This window comes from Calypte anna, chromosome 8, assembly GCF_003957555.1.
Source record: "Calypte anna isolate BGI_N300 chromosome 8, bCalAnn1_v1.p, whole genome shotgun sequence".
In the NCBI taxonomy this organism is placed as follows: domain Eukaryota; kingdom Metazoa; phylum Chordata; class Aves; order Apodiformes; family Trochilidae; genus Calypte; species Calypte anna.
Window position 1 is genome coordinate 3,405,894 of NC_044254.1, and position 18,483 is coordinate 3,424,376.

Consider the following 18,483-nt stretch of genomic DNA (forward strand, 5'->3'; position numbering starts at 1 on the left):
CTGGTTTTCTTTTGTCTCTGCACTGCCTGAGGGAACACAAAGCAGAGTTGGTCCATGTCATGACTTTGTCAACTCGTGCCTCCATTTCTTCCTTCAGGAAAACAAAGCCTAACAACCTGTTTGCAAGGCCTTAAATCAAGTGTAGGACTTCTAGGAACATTAAACCTTAAAAGGTTGGTTACAAACTGTTTGCCACCATCTTTATAAATTCAGACAACCTACAGAAACATCAGTGTCAACAGCCTTGATAGAATTGCACATTATAGGACAGAAAGGCAACTTGTCTTGATATTTTTTTTTCACGTGAGAAGCAAACTTTTTTTAGGATGAGTTCTGATGTACTTGCTGCTGGCTAATGTGTCAGCAGAGTGTGGTGTTTGTTTGTTGTTGTGTTTTTTTCTCTAAAAGATGTCTCTCAGAAGCTGGGTGCTCAAGAGCTACACTGCTTAGGTTCTGCTGGCCCAGACCTCAATCTGGGGGCTTGCTGTTGTGCTGGGGTGATGCCCTCAACTCACAACCTTGAGATTCCCCTGCTGGCAGATCTGGGGCCTGTTGAGTGTATGTGACTGGGGGTGGTGTTTTTGTATTTTTTTTTTAAATAATTACTGATCAATGTTGTGCTTTCTGCCAAAGAAAACATGTTATTACCTGTCAGCTGGTCTGATAATACATAAAACCTGGTGCAAGATGAACAGCTGTGTGTTATTCTTCATTGGGTGGGAATAGCTTTGGCCAGGGAAGGCAGCTCAGGAGTTTTTCAGCTGTCTCACTCCATCAGGGAGTCCCTGGATGTATTAAAATTCCTGTTCTGCTCCTTGGAAGCTGTGTCCCTTCTGCTGGCCCGGGTGGAGCAGATGCCCCTGTGACATGGTGAGTATGGAGAGCAGGGCTGCTCTGGGCCACCACAGTCTGTGACATTTCCTCTCTGACAAACCCTCTCACTTCCTCCCCAGGTTCTGCTTTAAAAGGCCTTGCAGTGGCTGAAGCAGCCCCAGAGCTGTGGGTGAGAAGCTTGGGGTGACCCTCAGAAGCAGGAAACCTGGTGAGCATCCAGTGTATTGTTGCCTTTCATGTTGATGTGAGTACCATGTTCCTAAACTCTTCCATGCTTCCCTTGGGATTAGTTCTGTTTCTCCAGGCCTTGGTGATGCTTTTTGAGGACTTGGAAGCTTCTGGAGCTGTGGTGGGAAAAGTGCCCCAGAGAAGAAGGGTCCCAGCTTGTTATAACACCCATGGGGGCTTCCAGTCCTACTGAGCTGCATGTGGGTCTGACAGAACAGCAGAGAGGAGCTGGAGAGGTGAGTGAGTCCCTGTGGCCTGTGCTCATTTATCTGATGTAATAATCACAGAACATGTTGGGCTGGAAGGGACCTCAGAGTCATCTAAATCTACCTTGGGCAGGGACACCTCCCCCTAGCTCAAATCCCCATCCCTGGAGGACAGCTCAATGCATTGATGTTGCAGGAATGTAGGTTTTTAAAAAGCCCAAAACTACTGCTGCTCAGTGGGTAATGGAGGTGAGAGTGGTTTTACTGGGATTTACTGGGATTGCTGAGGAAACAAAGCAGCCATCTTCATGAAAACTTGTAAGAATTAAAAAAAAATAATTATGTAGCACAGCAATGCTGACAGGAACTAAGAGCACAGACCTGTTACTGAGTCTGATGTTGAAGACCAAAGCAAAGCTGAAGGTTGTAGCTGAAGGGTTACAGCTAAAAGGGGGTGTTCTGAGTTATCTGTGTGGCAGGGAAGAGAAAAACAGTTAAAACAGTTAAAACAGTAAAACTGCTGAAGCTGGAGAGTGTGACAGTGAGTGAAATGGTGTGAGGTATTAAAAAGCCATAAATAATAAATAAATTCTAAGAGAAAACATAGATTAACTCCAGGAAAATATTAGTGAAAAACAATTTTTATATTTATTTTATAAAGATTACAGGTAAGCAATTAAAAAAAAATCTTTTCATATTTATAACTTTTGGGAGAGTGTAACTTTAAAATCAAGAACATTCACCTTTCAACTTCAAACATACAACCTCTGAGTGAACAATCCTACACTTAACAAATGCTGCTATCCAGACATTAACACTTACACTGAAATGCAATGAAAACTGAACTTCCCTTGGAGTCTTGGGCAGAAGTTCAGCCACAAACTCACCATCTTCACCCTCTCAATAAAAAAATGCAACTGGAGTTCTGAAACTCTTCAGCTTAGGAACTGCACAGTGCAACACAGGTGAGAAAGCTCCGTGCAGTGTAAAAGGAACAACCCAACACTTTGCATCAGGAATTTATTGCTGAGCATTAATGTCAGCTGAGCCCAATTTTGGAAATTAGTGCTACAGAACTTGGGGGGAGAAGGCCCAGGCATGTAAAAAAATGGAGCATAAGTTTGTTTAATTAATATATATCTGAAAATCAGGCTATTCAGTTAGGATTGCTTACAGTCCAATGTCTCAGTTATAGCTTTTTAAAATAAAACCTCTCACTGTGCTTTCAAGGAAGGCTGTGTTGTGGGGAAAGGCTCAAAAAGTGTGGTATTTAGAGTTTCACAAAGAGGAGATGATAAAATCCTTTATTCCAGCTGCAAGGATGTACCATGTCAGGAAATTCATTAAATAGATCTCTAGAAAGACCAAGGGAGGTGCTGGGAGGTTGTCTATAATATTAATAAAGTGTAGAAAATCTGGTTGGTTGCAGTAATGCTTCAAACCCATCTGTCTCCTCTCAATGCCCACTTTTAAAATAAAAGGCCAAGCCACTGCCCCTCAGGAATGAAAATGTGAGTTAAAAAAGGTTTTGCTCTTGATGAGTGATTGCACATTACAAGGAGGTACATCAGGCATTTCAGAGTACACACAAAAGGCATTGATTTCTGTCCCACAGGTTAGCAAAGGAAAAGGAAAACCACCCTGGGGTGGCATTAGGATACAACCTAAATCCAGACAAATAGTGTTTGTCTTGTTTGGGAACAATCCATGGCATTCATCCAGAGGCAAGTCCAGTCTTTGGAAAAAAAAATATCCAAAATAGGTTCTTTTCTGGTGTGGAACAAGTGCAAAAAAAAAAAAAAAAAGAAAAACCAAACTGAGTTTGACAGCTGTGTGACAGCAATACCCACACCTGCTGTGCTCCCTGGCTGCAGGGATGAGTTGTCCCAGGATGTGCCCACCCTGCTTTGTCTGTGGATCCAAAATGCCTCCTGGAGGCAGCATCTGCTGGTGGCACTCAACTCACACACCTTCTGCTAACCAGTGCTCTCCTTAAGCTTGCTGGAGGCCACCCGGGGCCTCCTCCTTGGTTCAGGCAGAATTGTCTTGAGACTTTTCTTCTCCAGTTCTATAAAAATAAATTTAGGCTTTCTTCTGTGTAATACTGGCACAAAGGAAAAGGTTTACTCACAAAGAGAGTTGGCTTCTGTGGTGTACTTCAGACAAATGCTGAAGTCTTGTTTTCCCCTCTGAGAGGGATTCTCACCTTTGGCTAATGTGCAAAACAAAAAGTAAAATTAAAAAAACCAAACCCAAACACACCAAAATTCCAGTCCAGAGAGTCCTGCAAATCTGTCTGGCAACATCTGGCTGCAAGGGATGAGAGAGACTTCCTGTGGGTGACTTTGCATTTCAGCTTCAAACGTTTTCAGAGCCGGATGGATACATTCATCAGCTGTGATTCTGTCCTGCTGGGTGTGACACAGCTCCTGTGCTCAGCCAGCCCCCAGCCCCATCACAGTGCAATTTTGCTGGGCCTGCCACTCCAGCAGCTCCTCTTTGGAGTCCTGGGAAGCATCAGGCTGCAGGGGCTCAGGATTTTTTCCCCACTGTCCATAGGTTTTCTCCTCAGGATGAAATCAAAGTTCCCGTGGCTGTTCATAGCGTAGAAGACGTTGGCATTGCCTGGGATCACCAGCTCTGCAAAAGAGGAAGCAGAGTAATTAAATGTTCATTTGTGGTGTAAGGAAAACCAGGAGGAAACAGGGAACTGACCAAGTGCCCACAGCAACTGTCCCACCAGGGGAGAACAGTAACTGTACTTCCAGGGGGAGTAGGGGGGCCAAACCCAGATCCCCTCCCAGTTGGTGAAGCTGTTCTGAAAGCTGTTTGCAGGCTTTTGGGGAGCTCCTGCCCATCCCCACAGCAGTCAGGGAGCTGCAGACACTCCCCATACCTGACAGCCCCCAAGCAAGCTCTGCCTGTACAGTCTGAGGGGCTGACAGAGCATAAGGAATCATCCCAGTTACCTGGGGGGGGTGGGTTTATTCTCACAATTGTGGCATTTCCAACCTTGCTTCACATTTTATCCTTTAACTCCTTCAAAATCCAGCAGAACCTTTCAGGCAGCAGCAGGGTTTTGCCTCCCTACCTTTTTTCTCTGAGATGATTTGTACAAGCTCATAATCCTCTGCTGTGTCAGCACTGAGGTTGTGCTTCAACATAGCTCTCTGGATGACAACAGGAGTTTTGTCTTGGCTCGTTAGCTGCAAAGAGAGAGTTGCAATGAGAGATTCTGCTTATTCACTGATGTAATAATGTGATGATTTAAACGATTTAATAATTAGCAGAGGCCTGCCTGTCTGCAGAGCACTTGGAAAAGATTTCAGAGCACTGATGGGTCAGGAATGGAGCAGCAGGCACTGCTGGATACTGAAGCATGGGATTTGTGACATTTGGAGTGGTGGATTTTTTGTTCAAGATGACAGACACTGTCCTAGCAGAGACAGCAGAAAATCAGTGTCTGCTCTTCTGAACAAACCCTGTGAGAGACAAGGCATTGTTCTAACTAGCCATAAAAATCCACATAAATAGCTGCCCCATCTGTTGTTTGCAGACATCAATTAATCTGCAGTCCCCTGTGCCAAATACTTCAACATCCTGAAAAGATTTTTGGCCTTGTAGCTGAGTTCACTGTCTGCTGTGGAAGTGCTGTGCATCTGGAGCAGTCAGACAAAGGGAATGCTCAAAAGGAAGGTTTGTCTCAGCAGAAGCTGAAGTTTTCAGGCCCTCAGGGGATGGCTGTTGGAAATTTAAAGCTCAGATCATTAAAATCATGAGGTAGAGCTCCTTGTTCTCAGAGCTCCCCCCACCCTTTGTGTGTTCCCCCAGGCCTGGAGGGACCCTGAATGCTCAGCTGAGCCACCCTGGGTGCCTGCAGAGCCAGCACAGGCCCAGAGCTCCCCTGGCACAACCAGAATCCTCTGTGGACCTGGAATGAAGGAAAATTCTGGAATGCTGGGCCTGACAACTTTCACTAGAGAGATAAGCTGTGCAATTAAATGGCTGATCAGCTTCCTTGCATACAGCACCCAGTTTCCAGAAACCAGGTCCTGGGGAAAGCTGCTCAAGGCAAAACCTGGTGTGAAAACAGCAGAAGAGCATTCTCTTCATCAGAATGCTTCACTCAGAACTTTATCCTAAAATGCAAACTTTAATTTCAAGACCAGACACTTCTACAAAGATGCTGTTGTCAAACCTCTCACTCATACCAAGTGCCACATATTTTAAATGGCAACGTTTGTCATCCTCCCTTTGGAGCCAGGTGTGATCAGTTGGCTCATTGTTTCCCAAAACAAAAGCACCATTTAAGTCCCCCTGGACTTCAAGGCCAGGCTGGATGAGGCCTGGAGCAGCCTTGTCTGGTTGAGAGGCATCCCTGCCCACAACAGGGAGGTTGGGATAGGTGATTTTTTAAGCTCACTTCCAACCTGAGCCATTCTGTGATTCTCTGGATGAAAACATCACCAGGACTAACAGCATTTCAGTGTTCCACAGCACTCACCACAATGCTTTTGTACATGTTGCCATTGCTCTCCTCGATGCTCGTCCGGATGATGCAGGAATCTTTGTTCTGCTGGTTGTAAACAGGAGGCAAATCTTTGGAGGTAATGGAGATGGAGCACTTCTCATCAGAGGGCAGCACGATAGGAGATGAGATTAAAGATGACACCCCTGAGGATGATGTGTCCATGGAATGTGTGGAGGAGGAGGAGGAGGATGTGGAGGAGGAGGATTCAGAGAGCTATACAACAGAAAGAAAGAAAAAAACAGTCATAAGCTGACCATAATGTCATTCTGAAGGAAGAACTTGAGAAGGCACAAACAAAACCTCTGCTCTCTGCCTAGCAGGTTGGAAGTATGGGCCTTGCCTCCAGAGCAAGGAATTTCACCATTTTAATGAGAACTGGTTTCCAACTGGGTGCTGCTTGCTCTCAGGAGCCAGGCAGGAGATGCAGGAGGCCAGGAGGTGGCAGCAGATACAAAGAAAAGAACCAACTTGAGCACAACCGGGAGGGACAAGGAAGGAGCAGAAGGCACCACGGCCCCAAGCTGGAGCCTTTCCACGGGTGAAGGTGCACACACACCACCCTCTCTGCCACTTCACTGGGAATATGCTTCCCACGATGGAAGCTCCCCCCTTCCTTCCTCTGCTGCTCATGGGTTTGTCTTGCTCTTTGCTCTGCTCCCCAAGTTACTGTTAAAACCTCTGTGACAATGCTCCAGCTACACAGTTTAACAAACAGGGATGACAGCGTTGGGGACCTCGTGCCTCATTTGGTTAAAGAACATTCAGTACAATTTCATTTAAAATATCTATAAGCTGAACCCCAGTATGACAACCTCCAGCAAAACATCCCTGAAAAGAAAGCCAGTGTCATTCCAGTCTTCAAAAAGGGCAAGAAGGAAGAATCAGGCAGCTACAGAGCAGTCAGCCTCAGCTCCATCCCTGGAAAGGTGATGGAGCAGCTCATTCTGGAGGCCACCTCAAACCACTTGAGATAAAAGGTTATCAGACACAGCCAATGTGGATTTACTAAGGGAAAATTGTGCTTGACTAACCTGGTATCCTTCTACAAAGGCATGACCAAATGGGCAGTCAGGGAGAGCTACAAGGATGAGTAAGGAACCTGAACATCTCTCCAATGAAGAAAGAGTGAGCAAACTGGGGCTTTCAGCCTTGAGAAAAGAAGGCTGAGAGAGGGTCTTAGTAATGTCTATAAATATCTGAGGGGTGGGGGTCAAGAGAATGAAGCCAATCTCTTTCAGTAGTGCCCAATAACAGGACAAGAAATAAGGAGTTTAAGCTAGAACACAGGAAATTCCACCTCAACATGAGGAGAAACTTCTTTCCTGTGTGGATGATGGAGCAGTGGCACAGGCTGCCCAGGGAGGTTGTGGAGTCTCCTTCTCTGGAGACTTTCAAAACCTGACTTGATGCATCCCTGTGTGGCCTGCCCTGGGTGATCCTGCTTTGGGGTTGGACCAGATGATCTCTAGAGGTCCCTTCCAACCCCTAACACCCTATAAATATGAAAATCAGGCTTGGGCAAGATCCTAGGGCCTGCTGGCAGTGTCAGTGAGCTCTCACAGGTTATTTATGCCCAGACCATACCTTTTTCTGAGCCTCATCAGGAGTGCCTATGGGACTGATGCAGACATCTTCAGATTCAGAGTGATTAAGCTCACATGAAGACACACTGGCTGAGTCTGTGCTTTCACTGGAGCTCCCACCTGGAGTAGATTTGGATTGTTCTTTGATGGGTGTGCTGTGGGCGAGCATCTCAGAGCCTAGAAACATGCTAGTAAAGAAAAGAGAGCACAACAGCCAGTAAGTAAAAACAGAACAGAGCTGGGCTAAGCAAAGCTGTCAATTGACTCAAATTACCTTATGCATTGGTCTGTTTTCCTATCTGGCCTATTTGTTCATTTCCTCTATGTTGTTTATATATTTTAGCAAGAAAGTTTGATCTGCACTAGCACAATACCTTCCTGGCAAGCTGCAAGGCTCAAATTTGAGTTATTGCCCAAATATAACAAATAAGCCTCTTCTTTGGGCTGTTAAATTTTCAGATTCACTTGCCAGGAAAAGACTGATTGCAAACCTGATGCATTTACAAACTAAGGGGCAGGTAGAGGAACAGCACCTGGCTCCTGCTGTGTGCACACCTTGGTCCCTCTGACAGGAGGCAGCTCAAGACCTACCCAGCTGCCTGAAGTGAAGTAACAGGTAACATGCACCAGGTCTGCAAAAGGCAAACTGATCATTGCTGCAAATTCTTTCAGTCAATAAAGGTGCCTCTCAATCCAGTTTCTCTAAAAGAAGCTGAATGGAGATGCACACAATGAGATCACAAGAAAGTGGAAACTTCTGGCTCTTCCTCACCAAGACTCATTGCTAAATGCAGGTCAGGTGAATTTAAAAGAGTGTCAAAGGAAACAAACTTGTATAATACATAAATTAGAGAAGCAAGGTAAATGAGCTGCCATGTTAGCATGCAGTTAATGATATAAAACAATTTAGAGAGGTGTCACTCACTGTTGCCAGGATGAATTAGGCCAGGCTTTTCTACAGTACTAATTTGCAAAATACATTCACAGTGCAAATAAAACAATTCTTTAGACAAAGCCCTCACAGTGCAAACACACTCAGTACAGCAAATTACAATCCTACAGCCCTGAAATGCAGCCAGAAATGAGAATAAAGCCTGTGCTCTGCAGGAAGAATCCTTGCACACAGCTGGGTAAGTGCCAACAGAGACAGAAACAAGAGGCCATCAAGAGTTCAAGAACCATCACCTGCAAAGCTCTTGTTCTCCTAAGGTATCAGCACCAACTCAGGTGGACTCATTGCAACACTCTGCTAACAGCTGCCTGGGGTTTTCTTTGGTATCAGAACCCAAAAGATGAGATTGAAAACATCTGTTCTTCCTTGAGCCCCTACCCTGAAGTAGTGCTGTGAAGTGAATGGCTCCTGCTTGTTGTGAGGATGCAAGAACCAAGCAGGAAAGGAGAGTTATGAGCTGACAGTGCTGTGAAATTCATCCTTTCCCTCCTCATCTTCATCATGCCACTGCTATGCAGGAGTCCCTGCATATCTCCTCTTGCATCAGGTTCAGATTTCTCACCTGCAGCTTTCCATGAATTCCTGTGGGTGTATTGTTTCCTGTGGGTGCTCAGCTACCTGCCACCCATGTGTTCTCCACCCACCTCTTGTTTGAATCTTTGCAGTATTAGACTAAACTGGACCATGTCCTCATGAGTTTTTTCCTTCTCTAACTTGAAGGCAGTTAGGCAGAATGTTTCTATTATCAAATGCCTTTTTGTTAACCTTAATATAAAAAGGATTTTTTGCATGTGTATAGCAATTAGACTAATAACAGGCCACATTTTATCCTCTTTTATTGTTTTGCTACTGCACTTAAGAGAATTTATTCACAACAGATTCTGAATTTATAATCCAGCACTAAAATTGTTCCATTTTCTGACATTTCTGAAGGTTTGCTTCTAACACCTTTCCATCATTAATAAAAATCTTCAGGACTGCTTACAGCCACAGCAAGAGCCAGCTTCACCCAGAAGTGTGCTGATGGTGTTGTCCTTAAAGTAATGCTGTGGGCTGGATCTCCAGCTAGGTTTTTCAGCTGATGAAACCAGCACCAGGTTTGATTTATTCAGGTTGATATTAAGATCCCAAATGCCCCCCTGGCCTTGTGGTACTCACAGGCTGAACCTCTTCACCATGCTCTTCCGAGATTTCGGCGACGTCGCGGTAGTGTCAGGAGCTGCTTCCACCTCACGTGAGAGGCTGAAACTGCACACCAGAGGGTACTGAGTTCATTTTCACAGACAATACCATTATTTCTATCACTCCAAAGTACCAATATTCAAAAAACTTGAGAAACCTTCAGTTATTCCCACTTCATAGAAAGCTGCAACCCCCCAGAGAGGAATATGGCTCTGTCCGTATTTTCTCATGGTGAAGAGGATAATTTACTTCATGAGAATACTTTTTAAAACTTGTGTTTTTTTGGATGACATCCATAATTTAATTTTAAAAATGTCAGGAAAACACTTTGCATGTGAACTTTAGGTAAGCTGACTTTTCTTTACTAGGACAGTACAACACAGAATGTATCTGTGCTGACACCCTTAGTGCAGCAGAGGGCTATTCAGATACCCAGTGGAGATATTAAAATGCTGTAAATAAATTGTGCTGCATTGGTCACAGAACTCAGCAGGGCTGTAAAACCCACCCCAAACACCCAAGAGACTGTTGAGCACTCGGTAATCTCTGCATTGCCTCTGTTACTTGCTGCCCTCAGTGACAGCCTCTTGATGTCCCTTGAGCTCAAGATGAGAGCGTGTGCCTGGGTGGACACACAGCCCAGACACAACAAACCATCAGATTTCAATATTTCTGAAGCCTGACTTGCAGTCTCAAAACTCAAACCTGCTCAGCTCAGCAGGTTTTGTACAGCTGTTTCCCAGAAAGCAGCTGCATTTCCACTGACCTGGAGAGCAGAACATGTCAGCTCCTGTAAAACAACACTGACAGAACTTCCCTAGCTGGCCAGAGAACCTACCTCTCCTCCTCTGTTATATCCTGCTGTCTCCTGAACCAACAAATGAATTTTTGGTCTGGTGTCATGCAATAGTTGTTACATGAAGATTGCAAGAGCATAATTTGGGCAATAACTTCAAATTCCTAAGAAAATAAATAATCAAAAAGGAATTTTAATTAGAAAACATGATAAAGCCAAACTGACTTATTCATATACTGAACATGCAGCAGCAGATCCAGGACAAACATAGTTTGACCTGAAATTCAGCTTCAGTTGAGTGGATGACTATTCCAGGAACCAGTTTTTCAAACAGTAAAGACATTTTTTTTCTTTCCCCAACACCCATAATGTCTGTTGAAACATGAACATTAGATCAGACACCTACAAATCAGAAGCCAAACACCAGGAACCACACTGTACCACAGAGCTTTTCCCAATCACCAACAGCAGTGTAATGCTGATGCAAATCACCCAACAGGAGCACTGCTGGTTCATCTCCAAGAGTAACATGGGGTCACAAGTTCTTCAGATCACCCTCCCCACTCACCCCTGCACTGGCCAGACCAGCTCCAAGAGAGGAATCGTGCTCTGTACTTAGGGGATTCTCAGGCAGCAAGCAAGGGGAATAATGAGGGGTGCCAGAACTGGAAGTGGACAAGACATGGATTTGACAGATGGATCACTCAGTGGGTAAGTAATTGCTTGGATGGGCACACCCAGGGAGTTGTGGTCAGTGGTTCAGTGTCCAAGTGGAGGCAAGTGATGGGTTCAGTATTAGGACCAGTGCTGCTTAATATCTTTGTTACAGACATGGCCAGTGGAACAGAGTGTCCTCTGCATGTCTGCTGGTCACACCAAGCTGTGTGCTATGGCTGATACCTCAGAGGGAAGCCAGGCCATCCAGAGGGACCTTGACAAGCTGGAGAAGTGGGCTCATGGCAACCTAATAATGTTCAACATGGCCAAGTGCAAGGTCCTGCACCCAGGTGTGTGCAGCTCCAGGCATAAACAGAGGCTGGGGGGAGAAGGAATAGAGAAAAATGACTTGGGAGTGACAGGAGGTGAGAAGCTCAACATGAGCCACCAGTGTGTGCTCACAGCCCAGGCAGCCAACCACATCCTGGGCTGCAGCAAAAGAAGAATGGCCAGTGGGGTGAGGGGGGTGACTCTGCCCCTGTGAGACCACACCTGGAATACTGTGTACAGCTTTGGAGCCTCCAGCTTCCCTGTATCTCCAGGGAAGATACAGAACTCATGGAGCAGGTCTAGAGGAGAGCCATGAAAATGATGAAGGGGCTGGAGCAGCTCTGTTATGAAGACAGCATGAGAAAGTTTGGGTTATGCAGCCTGAAGAAGAGAAGGCTCCAGGGAGACCTTATAGCAACCTTCCAGTACATGAAGGGGGCCTACAAAAGCTTTCCCAGGAAAGCTGGGAAGGGGCTTTTCACCAGGAAGGATAGTGACAGGACAAGGGGTAATGATTTTAAACTGAAAGAGGGTAGATTTAGGTTAGATATTAGGAAAAAATTCTTCACTGTGAGGGCAGTAAGACACTGGAATAAATTGCCCAAGGAGGCTGTTGATACCCAATACCTGGAAGTATTTAAGGCCAGGCTGGATGAAGCCTTGTGCAACCTGGTCTAGTGGAAGGTGTCCCTGCCCGTGCAGGGAGGTTGGATCTCAATCTTAAAGGTCCTTTCCAACCCTAACTATTCAGTGATTCTATGATCTCTGACCATCAAGGATCAGGCTGAAAGGAAAGACTGACAGCATTTATTTCTCAGTCCCAGTTCATTCTCTTTTTTACCTTTTACCTTTTACCTACAAACAGTTCACAGCAGCAGAAGGAAGGTGTTAGTGAAATCTTATCTTCTGGAAGCAAAGGTCTCACTTTGGTGAGGTCTCTCACAGGTCACAACACACAAGCCCCACATGTGATGTGTTCCCATGAACACCAAATGGAGGGACTGTGCATGCCCCAGATGTAAATCCCAGGGAAGGAAGTGGCCTGCAGCCCCTCTTCCCCTATTGCACACATCAAAAAAGTAGATTCTCTTCCTTCACCACCTTGGCAGAGGCTCAGAGTTTCAGGGATTTATTTTTTACTCCTGAACTTCCATTAAAAGTAGTGGGTGGTATAGATGCCTGAGCAAAGACAAATGGATGGCCTCACCCAGAGAACACTCTAGGAGAGGGCAGCAGAACATTCAACTCACCTTTCGCCTCTTCTCAAAATTGATGAGGCCACCCTGGTGGAAGGAAAGAGAAGGAATCAGAGCAGCAGAGCACATGCCAGGTTGAATTTAATCACAAACAGGATGAAGTAGCCAGGCTAATGGGAAGCACAGACCTGCCCTGAGCAAGGGCCTTCTAAAAATACCAGAGCTGGTAAAAACCACAGCACTTGCATATCTGAGTTTCTAAAGGGTTTGTGTCCTCAAGCTTCTGCTTGACTGGGGCCAATTTTCAAAGGTGCTTGAAACCTTTGAAACAAACACCTTGGAAAATTGGCCCCATCCTCAGTCTCTGTTAAATGACCAGACTCTCTTGCAATCCTTTTTCCCTTCCTGTGTTAGATCAGCTTCCCCTGCTCATTCAGCTCAAAGAACTCATGAAAAAAAACTTTGGAGCTCAAACACATCTTGAGTCAACACTGAAACACTTCAGTGATCAGTCTGAAGAGCAGAGTTTGTGATTCTGTGATAATTTTACCAACCATCCACAGAAATCTTTACATTTAAAACATTGTTTTCAGCAAAACAAAATGGAATAACAGAAAGCCAACTCTCTTTGTATTTTCAAACCTAAGAAAATACAATGCTGATCTTGTCCTTTGAGATAACTGCACTCAAATTTACACAAGATCCTTCTTGTGAATGATGCCTCCTTTTTTTTTTTGAAAACAGATTCTTCCATTTTTAAGAACTACAAAAGAACCCTGTAAAAGATCCAGGAAGAGACATTTGTTGCTGGGAAGGCAGGGAGCATATCTAGGATTCAAAAAATTGACCCAAATTACCTCAACAGAGTCCTGAAGGGCTGTGTCAAGCATGACAAGATCAGTGAGGAAGGTACCAAGGTAAGGCACAGTGCCTTGCATTACTCCCTGCAAGTGATCAGATCAACATTGGATTAAATGACTGAGAAATGGTAATAAGGAGAATTCTAGAAAATGCTTGTATAAGAAAATGGAGGAAAAACAGTCTGCTCAACCAAACAGTGGTTTTATACATTGTTTGCTTACACTACACTATCCTCAGCATCTAATCTAGAATTTAAATCAAATTCTTGTGAAAGTGGGATGCTCTCACAGATCCTGCTAAGTGGTTTTATATTCTTTCTATATAGGAATATATAATTATTTTTTATGTTAATTTTGCCACCATAGCCTGGTTTTTAACTGTGTCAGCAAGAGCCCCTGCTTGAGGAAGAAGCAGGGACAGCATCTAGTGGTTTAAAAAAAAAGAGCTGGGGAGGGTCCTGGCTACCCTGTGTAAGCAGATTCTCTCTCTGCTTCACACCATTGGATTTTTACTTAATAGTGCTGCTATGTGACACTGAAATCAAGCTCAGCTTTTTCCTCTAAGAAGTCACCATCTTTTCCCCCAGTAATTTACTGCATTTTAATAATCATTATTCAAATTTTAAACTTTCTGGACTGCTAGCAGCTGGAGAGCACAGGGTACTTCTACACTTGTGAAGGAAACGTTTGTTTCCACTACCCAAAACAATCTCTGTTTTTTCCAGTCAAACTAGAAGACAAACCAGAACTATATTCAGCACTTTTGCCTCCTTATCCCAGAGTTCTCTCCCCCTGTCCTTTTAAATCTTTGCCAACTTTGAGACAAAAGTCATTTTCACCAGCAGACTGGAAACCAGGCACATTTTACAAAGCTATCTCTGTAGAAGTCTGTGCAATTTTCAAGCTGGTATGTCAGAAGCTTCATGAGATTGTTTAAAAGTAAATGAGGTTTTTCTGCTCTGGCCAGAGCTGATTTTCCTTATCACAAGTATTCCAGCATCCACATTATAGATTTTACTGTGAGAAAATCGTGTGTGGCTTTGCCTGTATTTCACTAAACTGTAAGAAGAATAATCAAAGGAATTATTTCTTTAAGGACAAGACAGTTGAAAATGTTGAAAATGTTGTTTCTAAATGATGTTCATCCATCATTTATCAGTCTTTTATATGACAGGTTTAATACATTTCTGGATGACTTGAAACTAAGGCCAAAGCTCAGCATCCCACCTGCAGAGCTCACTTAGCTGTTAAATAAATCTAAGTGGGTAGAGGAGCAACAAGCCCAGTTTTCCCCTTGTAGGAGACAGGGAGGAGTGGTGACAGGGACCACCATGGGGCCCCTGTGTCCATCCACCTGTGAGCATCCTCACTGTCACTGGGTGGCTGTGCTGATACTCTGTGTGTCCATTTCCTCCAGCATTCCAGTACACAGATGAGTGGACAGCCCTAAGCATTACCTGCTGCACATTCCCTTTCTTAAACACCTTTCTAAATTTTGCTTCTTGTACAATTCACCCATTAGGGTTAATCATGTTATTAGATCAGTGAGGGTGGGAAAAGGACCCCAAACACACCATATCTTTTTGAAGCTGCAGTCGCCTCTGTGTCCTTTTCTGATTTTCTTTCACACTGCTCTCCAGATTGGCAAATTTGGATGTTCCTTCCTGTGAGTTAAAAGGCAATAAAAAAGCAATTAATGGAGGAGCTAAGTGGTAAGCTGGCAACTGTATTTGTGTTTTATTTATTATTATCTGCAATTTATAATTACAGATACATTGAAGCAGGCAAGCTTGGCCAGCAACATTTGGTGTGCAGGTACCTGCACAGGTACATCCATGTGCTGACTTTCTGGGTCTCACACACTAGTTGGGAATTGTGGACAAAACCCCACAAGATGATCATAAGGGAATTTTTCTGCAAATTAACTCTACTCCAGCCAAAGCTAAGTGCTGTTAAAACCTCCTGAGACTTTAAATCAGAGAAGTTTAGATTACACTTCAGGTAATCTAAAATTACACTCTGGACTCTATCCTGACATTCCTGACCTCAGGATTGCTATGAATAAACATCTCCATCTTATGTAATGCTTTGTTGGTTTTCTTACTCTACAACATTCAGATACAGCAACCACACTCTGTGGCTTATTAACTAAACCACAACCAGGCAGGAAATAGAAAAGGTTTTCATCTCCACAGTTCAAGCAATCTTACAATAGATCTGTGGACTTCATTTCCTGGGATCCATATGGGATGCTGGGAGTTACTGTTATTTTTTCCAGTGGAAGAATGGATGGATGGAGCATGACTCACTCCCAATGCCTTTTTAAAAGGCACAAAACATCCTGGACTTGTAAAGATCCTGTCATTGCAACATTTACTTCCTCAGTCACAGGGAATAGACTCATCACTCAACCTCTGGATTTCCTTCCTTGGCTAAAAGCCAGGAGCAGATGTAAAAGGTTTGTTGGCTCAGTGCCTTCAAGATACTGAGAGGTAAACCCCATGTTCCCTAAGAGCAGCTAGTGGGCAGGCACAGAACCTAAAAATGCAGATTGCAGCAGAGCCCTTGTCTGGGGAGAAGAGAACACAGTGCTCCTCTCTCCATGCTGCCTGATCTGTTTCACATGGCATTTTGTCTGCTCTCCACTTAAATTTTGCAAGATGGCTCAGGAAGGGAATGACAACAAAGACTTAAAGGATTCATTGGACATTAAATTCTCCAGCCAGTAAAGATGAGAAACAGGAGAGAGGTCCCAGCTTTTCTGTAACATTTTTCTCCTCTCACTGCTTTCAACATATTTTGCAAATCTACTTACAGCAGCTGGAGAAAGTGATCTGTTGGGAGTCAGAAGCCCTGAGCTGGGAGTGAGTTTTGTTTTGTCATTTTACTATTTAGTTAAATAAATTGTTCTGGACACCAGTTTTCCCTCTATGCTTAATATTGTCTCACCTGCTTTAAAATTTATCTACAGGTGCTGACAGATTGTCAGGTTTGAATGTGCTCACCCATCACTCCTAAGCAAAGCACTGTTTCAGATACAATGGCAAGTTACAAATACCAGACAAAATGGAGAGAAAACCCAAACAGTAAGCTGGTTGGACAGCTGAAACATTTAATGTAAAAAGAAACAACTGACACAAACATTCCTTTGAGAATAACCTTTCCCTACTACTCTTCCTCACTCCTTTCAAGCTCCTGAGCTTGTTGGGGTTCAAGGTACAAGTTGAAATATTTCAGACACAGCCTGCTTTGTTGTCCATCTGCCACACATGGACCAGGAAACCACTCCTTCAAAATTCCCAGCCCTATTTTCTAGTTCCAAGAAACATTTGGGATAGTCAGATAAACATCTCAGCTTAATTCCTCATCTGTAGCTAAAGGCATTGTTCCAATTAAGTCAAAAGCACTACACTGAGCAGATCCACATGGAATCTGGGCTGCTGCATGTGGGTCTCCAAGCTCAAGAGGCTAATGGCAGTGTAGGTTCTTGCAGGAATAACTAAATTCCTTCTCATACCAGGAGAAAAGCAAAGGTTTTACCCTGAACAGAGGGAGAGATGAGCTTTGGATGTTGGTTAGAAAATGGGCTAACCTCAGGTTGGGTTAAGATACAAACCTTGTGACCCAACTTAAATCTCACCTTCATTAGCAGCTCCCTAGTTGTCAAGTAATTGTCATGGTCTGAGAAGATATCAGACAGCTCTTCAAACATCAGCATTATGTCCCTGGGGAGGAAAAGATTAAATCATTGAAGTTATCAGTAAGAACTTTTAAATCACATCACATTACTGTTTGTTCTCATGATTTGTTAACAGTTGGGCACAGGACAGATAACACCAACAAAATGCAACCAGTGAGATGCTGCACATATACCAGGAACCTTTTTGGGATCTTCTGGTGCTCCCAGTAACATCAGGGTTTATCTGACAGATTCACAAATGCCACATGAATGCAGACCCACAGCAGGGGTCACACCCCAGTGTATCAGATTGTTGAAAGAAGGTGAGTAAATGGACACAAAGGGGCAGAAAAACAGCTGTGAGGGGTATACCAAGTACTTCCATTTTTGCCCTGTCCACACAGTCTGAAAAGGTAGTCCTGAACTTTCCAAGTCCCATTCTATTTACTCAACACTACCCTTCTTTTTTTCTTTATAGCTGTGGTTGTATTCTGTCTGGTAGATGGGGTGCCATCAGGAGACCCTCTAGACTGATCTTTCTCTTGACTGTCCTCCACCTGATTCTCTGGGTCCAGGGGCCCATACCTGTTCTTTAAGGGCACCTGGAACAGTGATGGGAGTCAGGAGAGGATTCATTTCCTCTCTGGTCAGGGCCCTCTTTCCATTCCTCCTCATCTACTTGGTTTGCTCCATCATTTTTTCACTGGGAGAGATGTCAGGCACTGGAATGGCTCAGGACAGTGGTGGAGTCACCATCCCTGGAGGCATTTAAAAGGCATTTGGATCTGGTCCTTAAGGACATGGTTTAGTAGTTGGATTATGGTGTTGGTCAAAGGTTGGACTGGATCATCTTGGAAGTCTCTTCCAACCCAAACATTCTGTGACTCTGTGATCTGCCTGCTGGCAGGAGCTGCAAGGCTTTACCACCTCCTACTGAACTTCTTTTGGGAGCAGAAGGGTGTGACTCCCCCAGTCAATTGCCCTTTCACTTTCCCTAATGCTTCTCAGCCTCTCTACCTTTTCCTTGAGCTCTGTCTCCAGGCACAGAAAACATTCACCTGCTCACATCCTCCACTCACACTGTCCTCTGCTAAAGCAAGGCTCAAACACTGCACAGCCAAAGACCTCAACAGCTCCATCCATCTTGCTGTCCTTCCTGAGTGGTTCCATCTCTGCTAACACACCCCTTGTGGTAACAGCACCTTTCACATTTTTGGAAACCATTGCTGGCTTTAACAAAGTTGCAGGAAAAAAAAACAACAGAAAAAAACCCCACAAAACCAAACCTCACCTGACAGAGCTGGGAGGTGGCTGTGCCTCTCCTGCTTGCCCTGCCTGAGTAAACTGCCTCACTAACTACTGTGCCATGTCCCTGTTTTTTGATCAGGATCAGGAACACAGAACAGGAACACCCTCCAGGGGAAATTCAGGAGTATGCTGTGTAGCACT

The 18,483-nt window shown here is 44.3% G+C and overlaps 1 protein-coding gene across 2 annotated transcripts in view; it reads right to left on the reverse strand.

The window, feature by feature from the left end:
* Window positions 1–1,893: 1,893 nt before the first annotated feature.
* Window positions 1,894–18,483, reverse strand: part of RGL1 (ral guanine nucleotide dissociation stimulator like 1) — a 54,713-nt gene continuing 38,123 nt past the window's right edge. For both annotated transcript variants that reach the window (XM_030455271.1, XM_008494874.2), the window contains 10 exons: window positions 16,996–17,080; window positions 14,930–15,019; window positions 13,353–13,439; window positions 12,550–12,582; window positions 10,355–10,476; window positions 9,493–9,582; window positions 7,384–7,570; window positions 5,773–6,012; window positions 4,360–4,474; window positions 1,894–3,908 (listed from right to left, as the gene is read on the reverse strand). In XM_030455271.1, coding sequence (XP_030311131.1) covers window positions 3,724–3,908; window positions 4,360–4,474; window positions 5,773–6,012; window positions 7,384–7,570; window positions 9,493–9,582; window positions 10,355–10,476; window positions 12,550–12,582; window positions 13,353–13,439; window positions 14,930–15,019; window positions 16,996–17,080 — 1,234 coding nt within the window. In that variant the 3' untranslated portion in view covers window positions 1,894–3,723. The remainder of the gene's footprint in view (window positions 3,909–4,359; window positions 4,475–5,772; window positions 6,013–7,383; window positions 7,571–9,492; window positions 9,583–10,354; window positions 10,477–12,549; window positions 12,583–13,352; window positions 13,440–14,929; window positions 15,020–16,995; window positions 17,081–18,483) is intronic.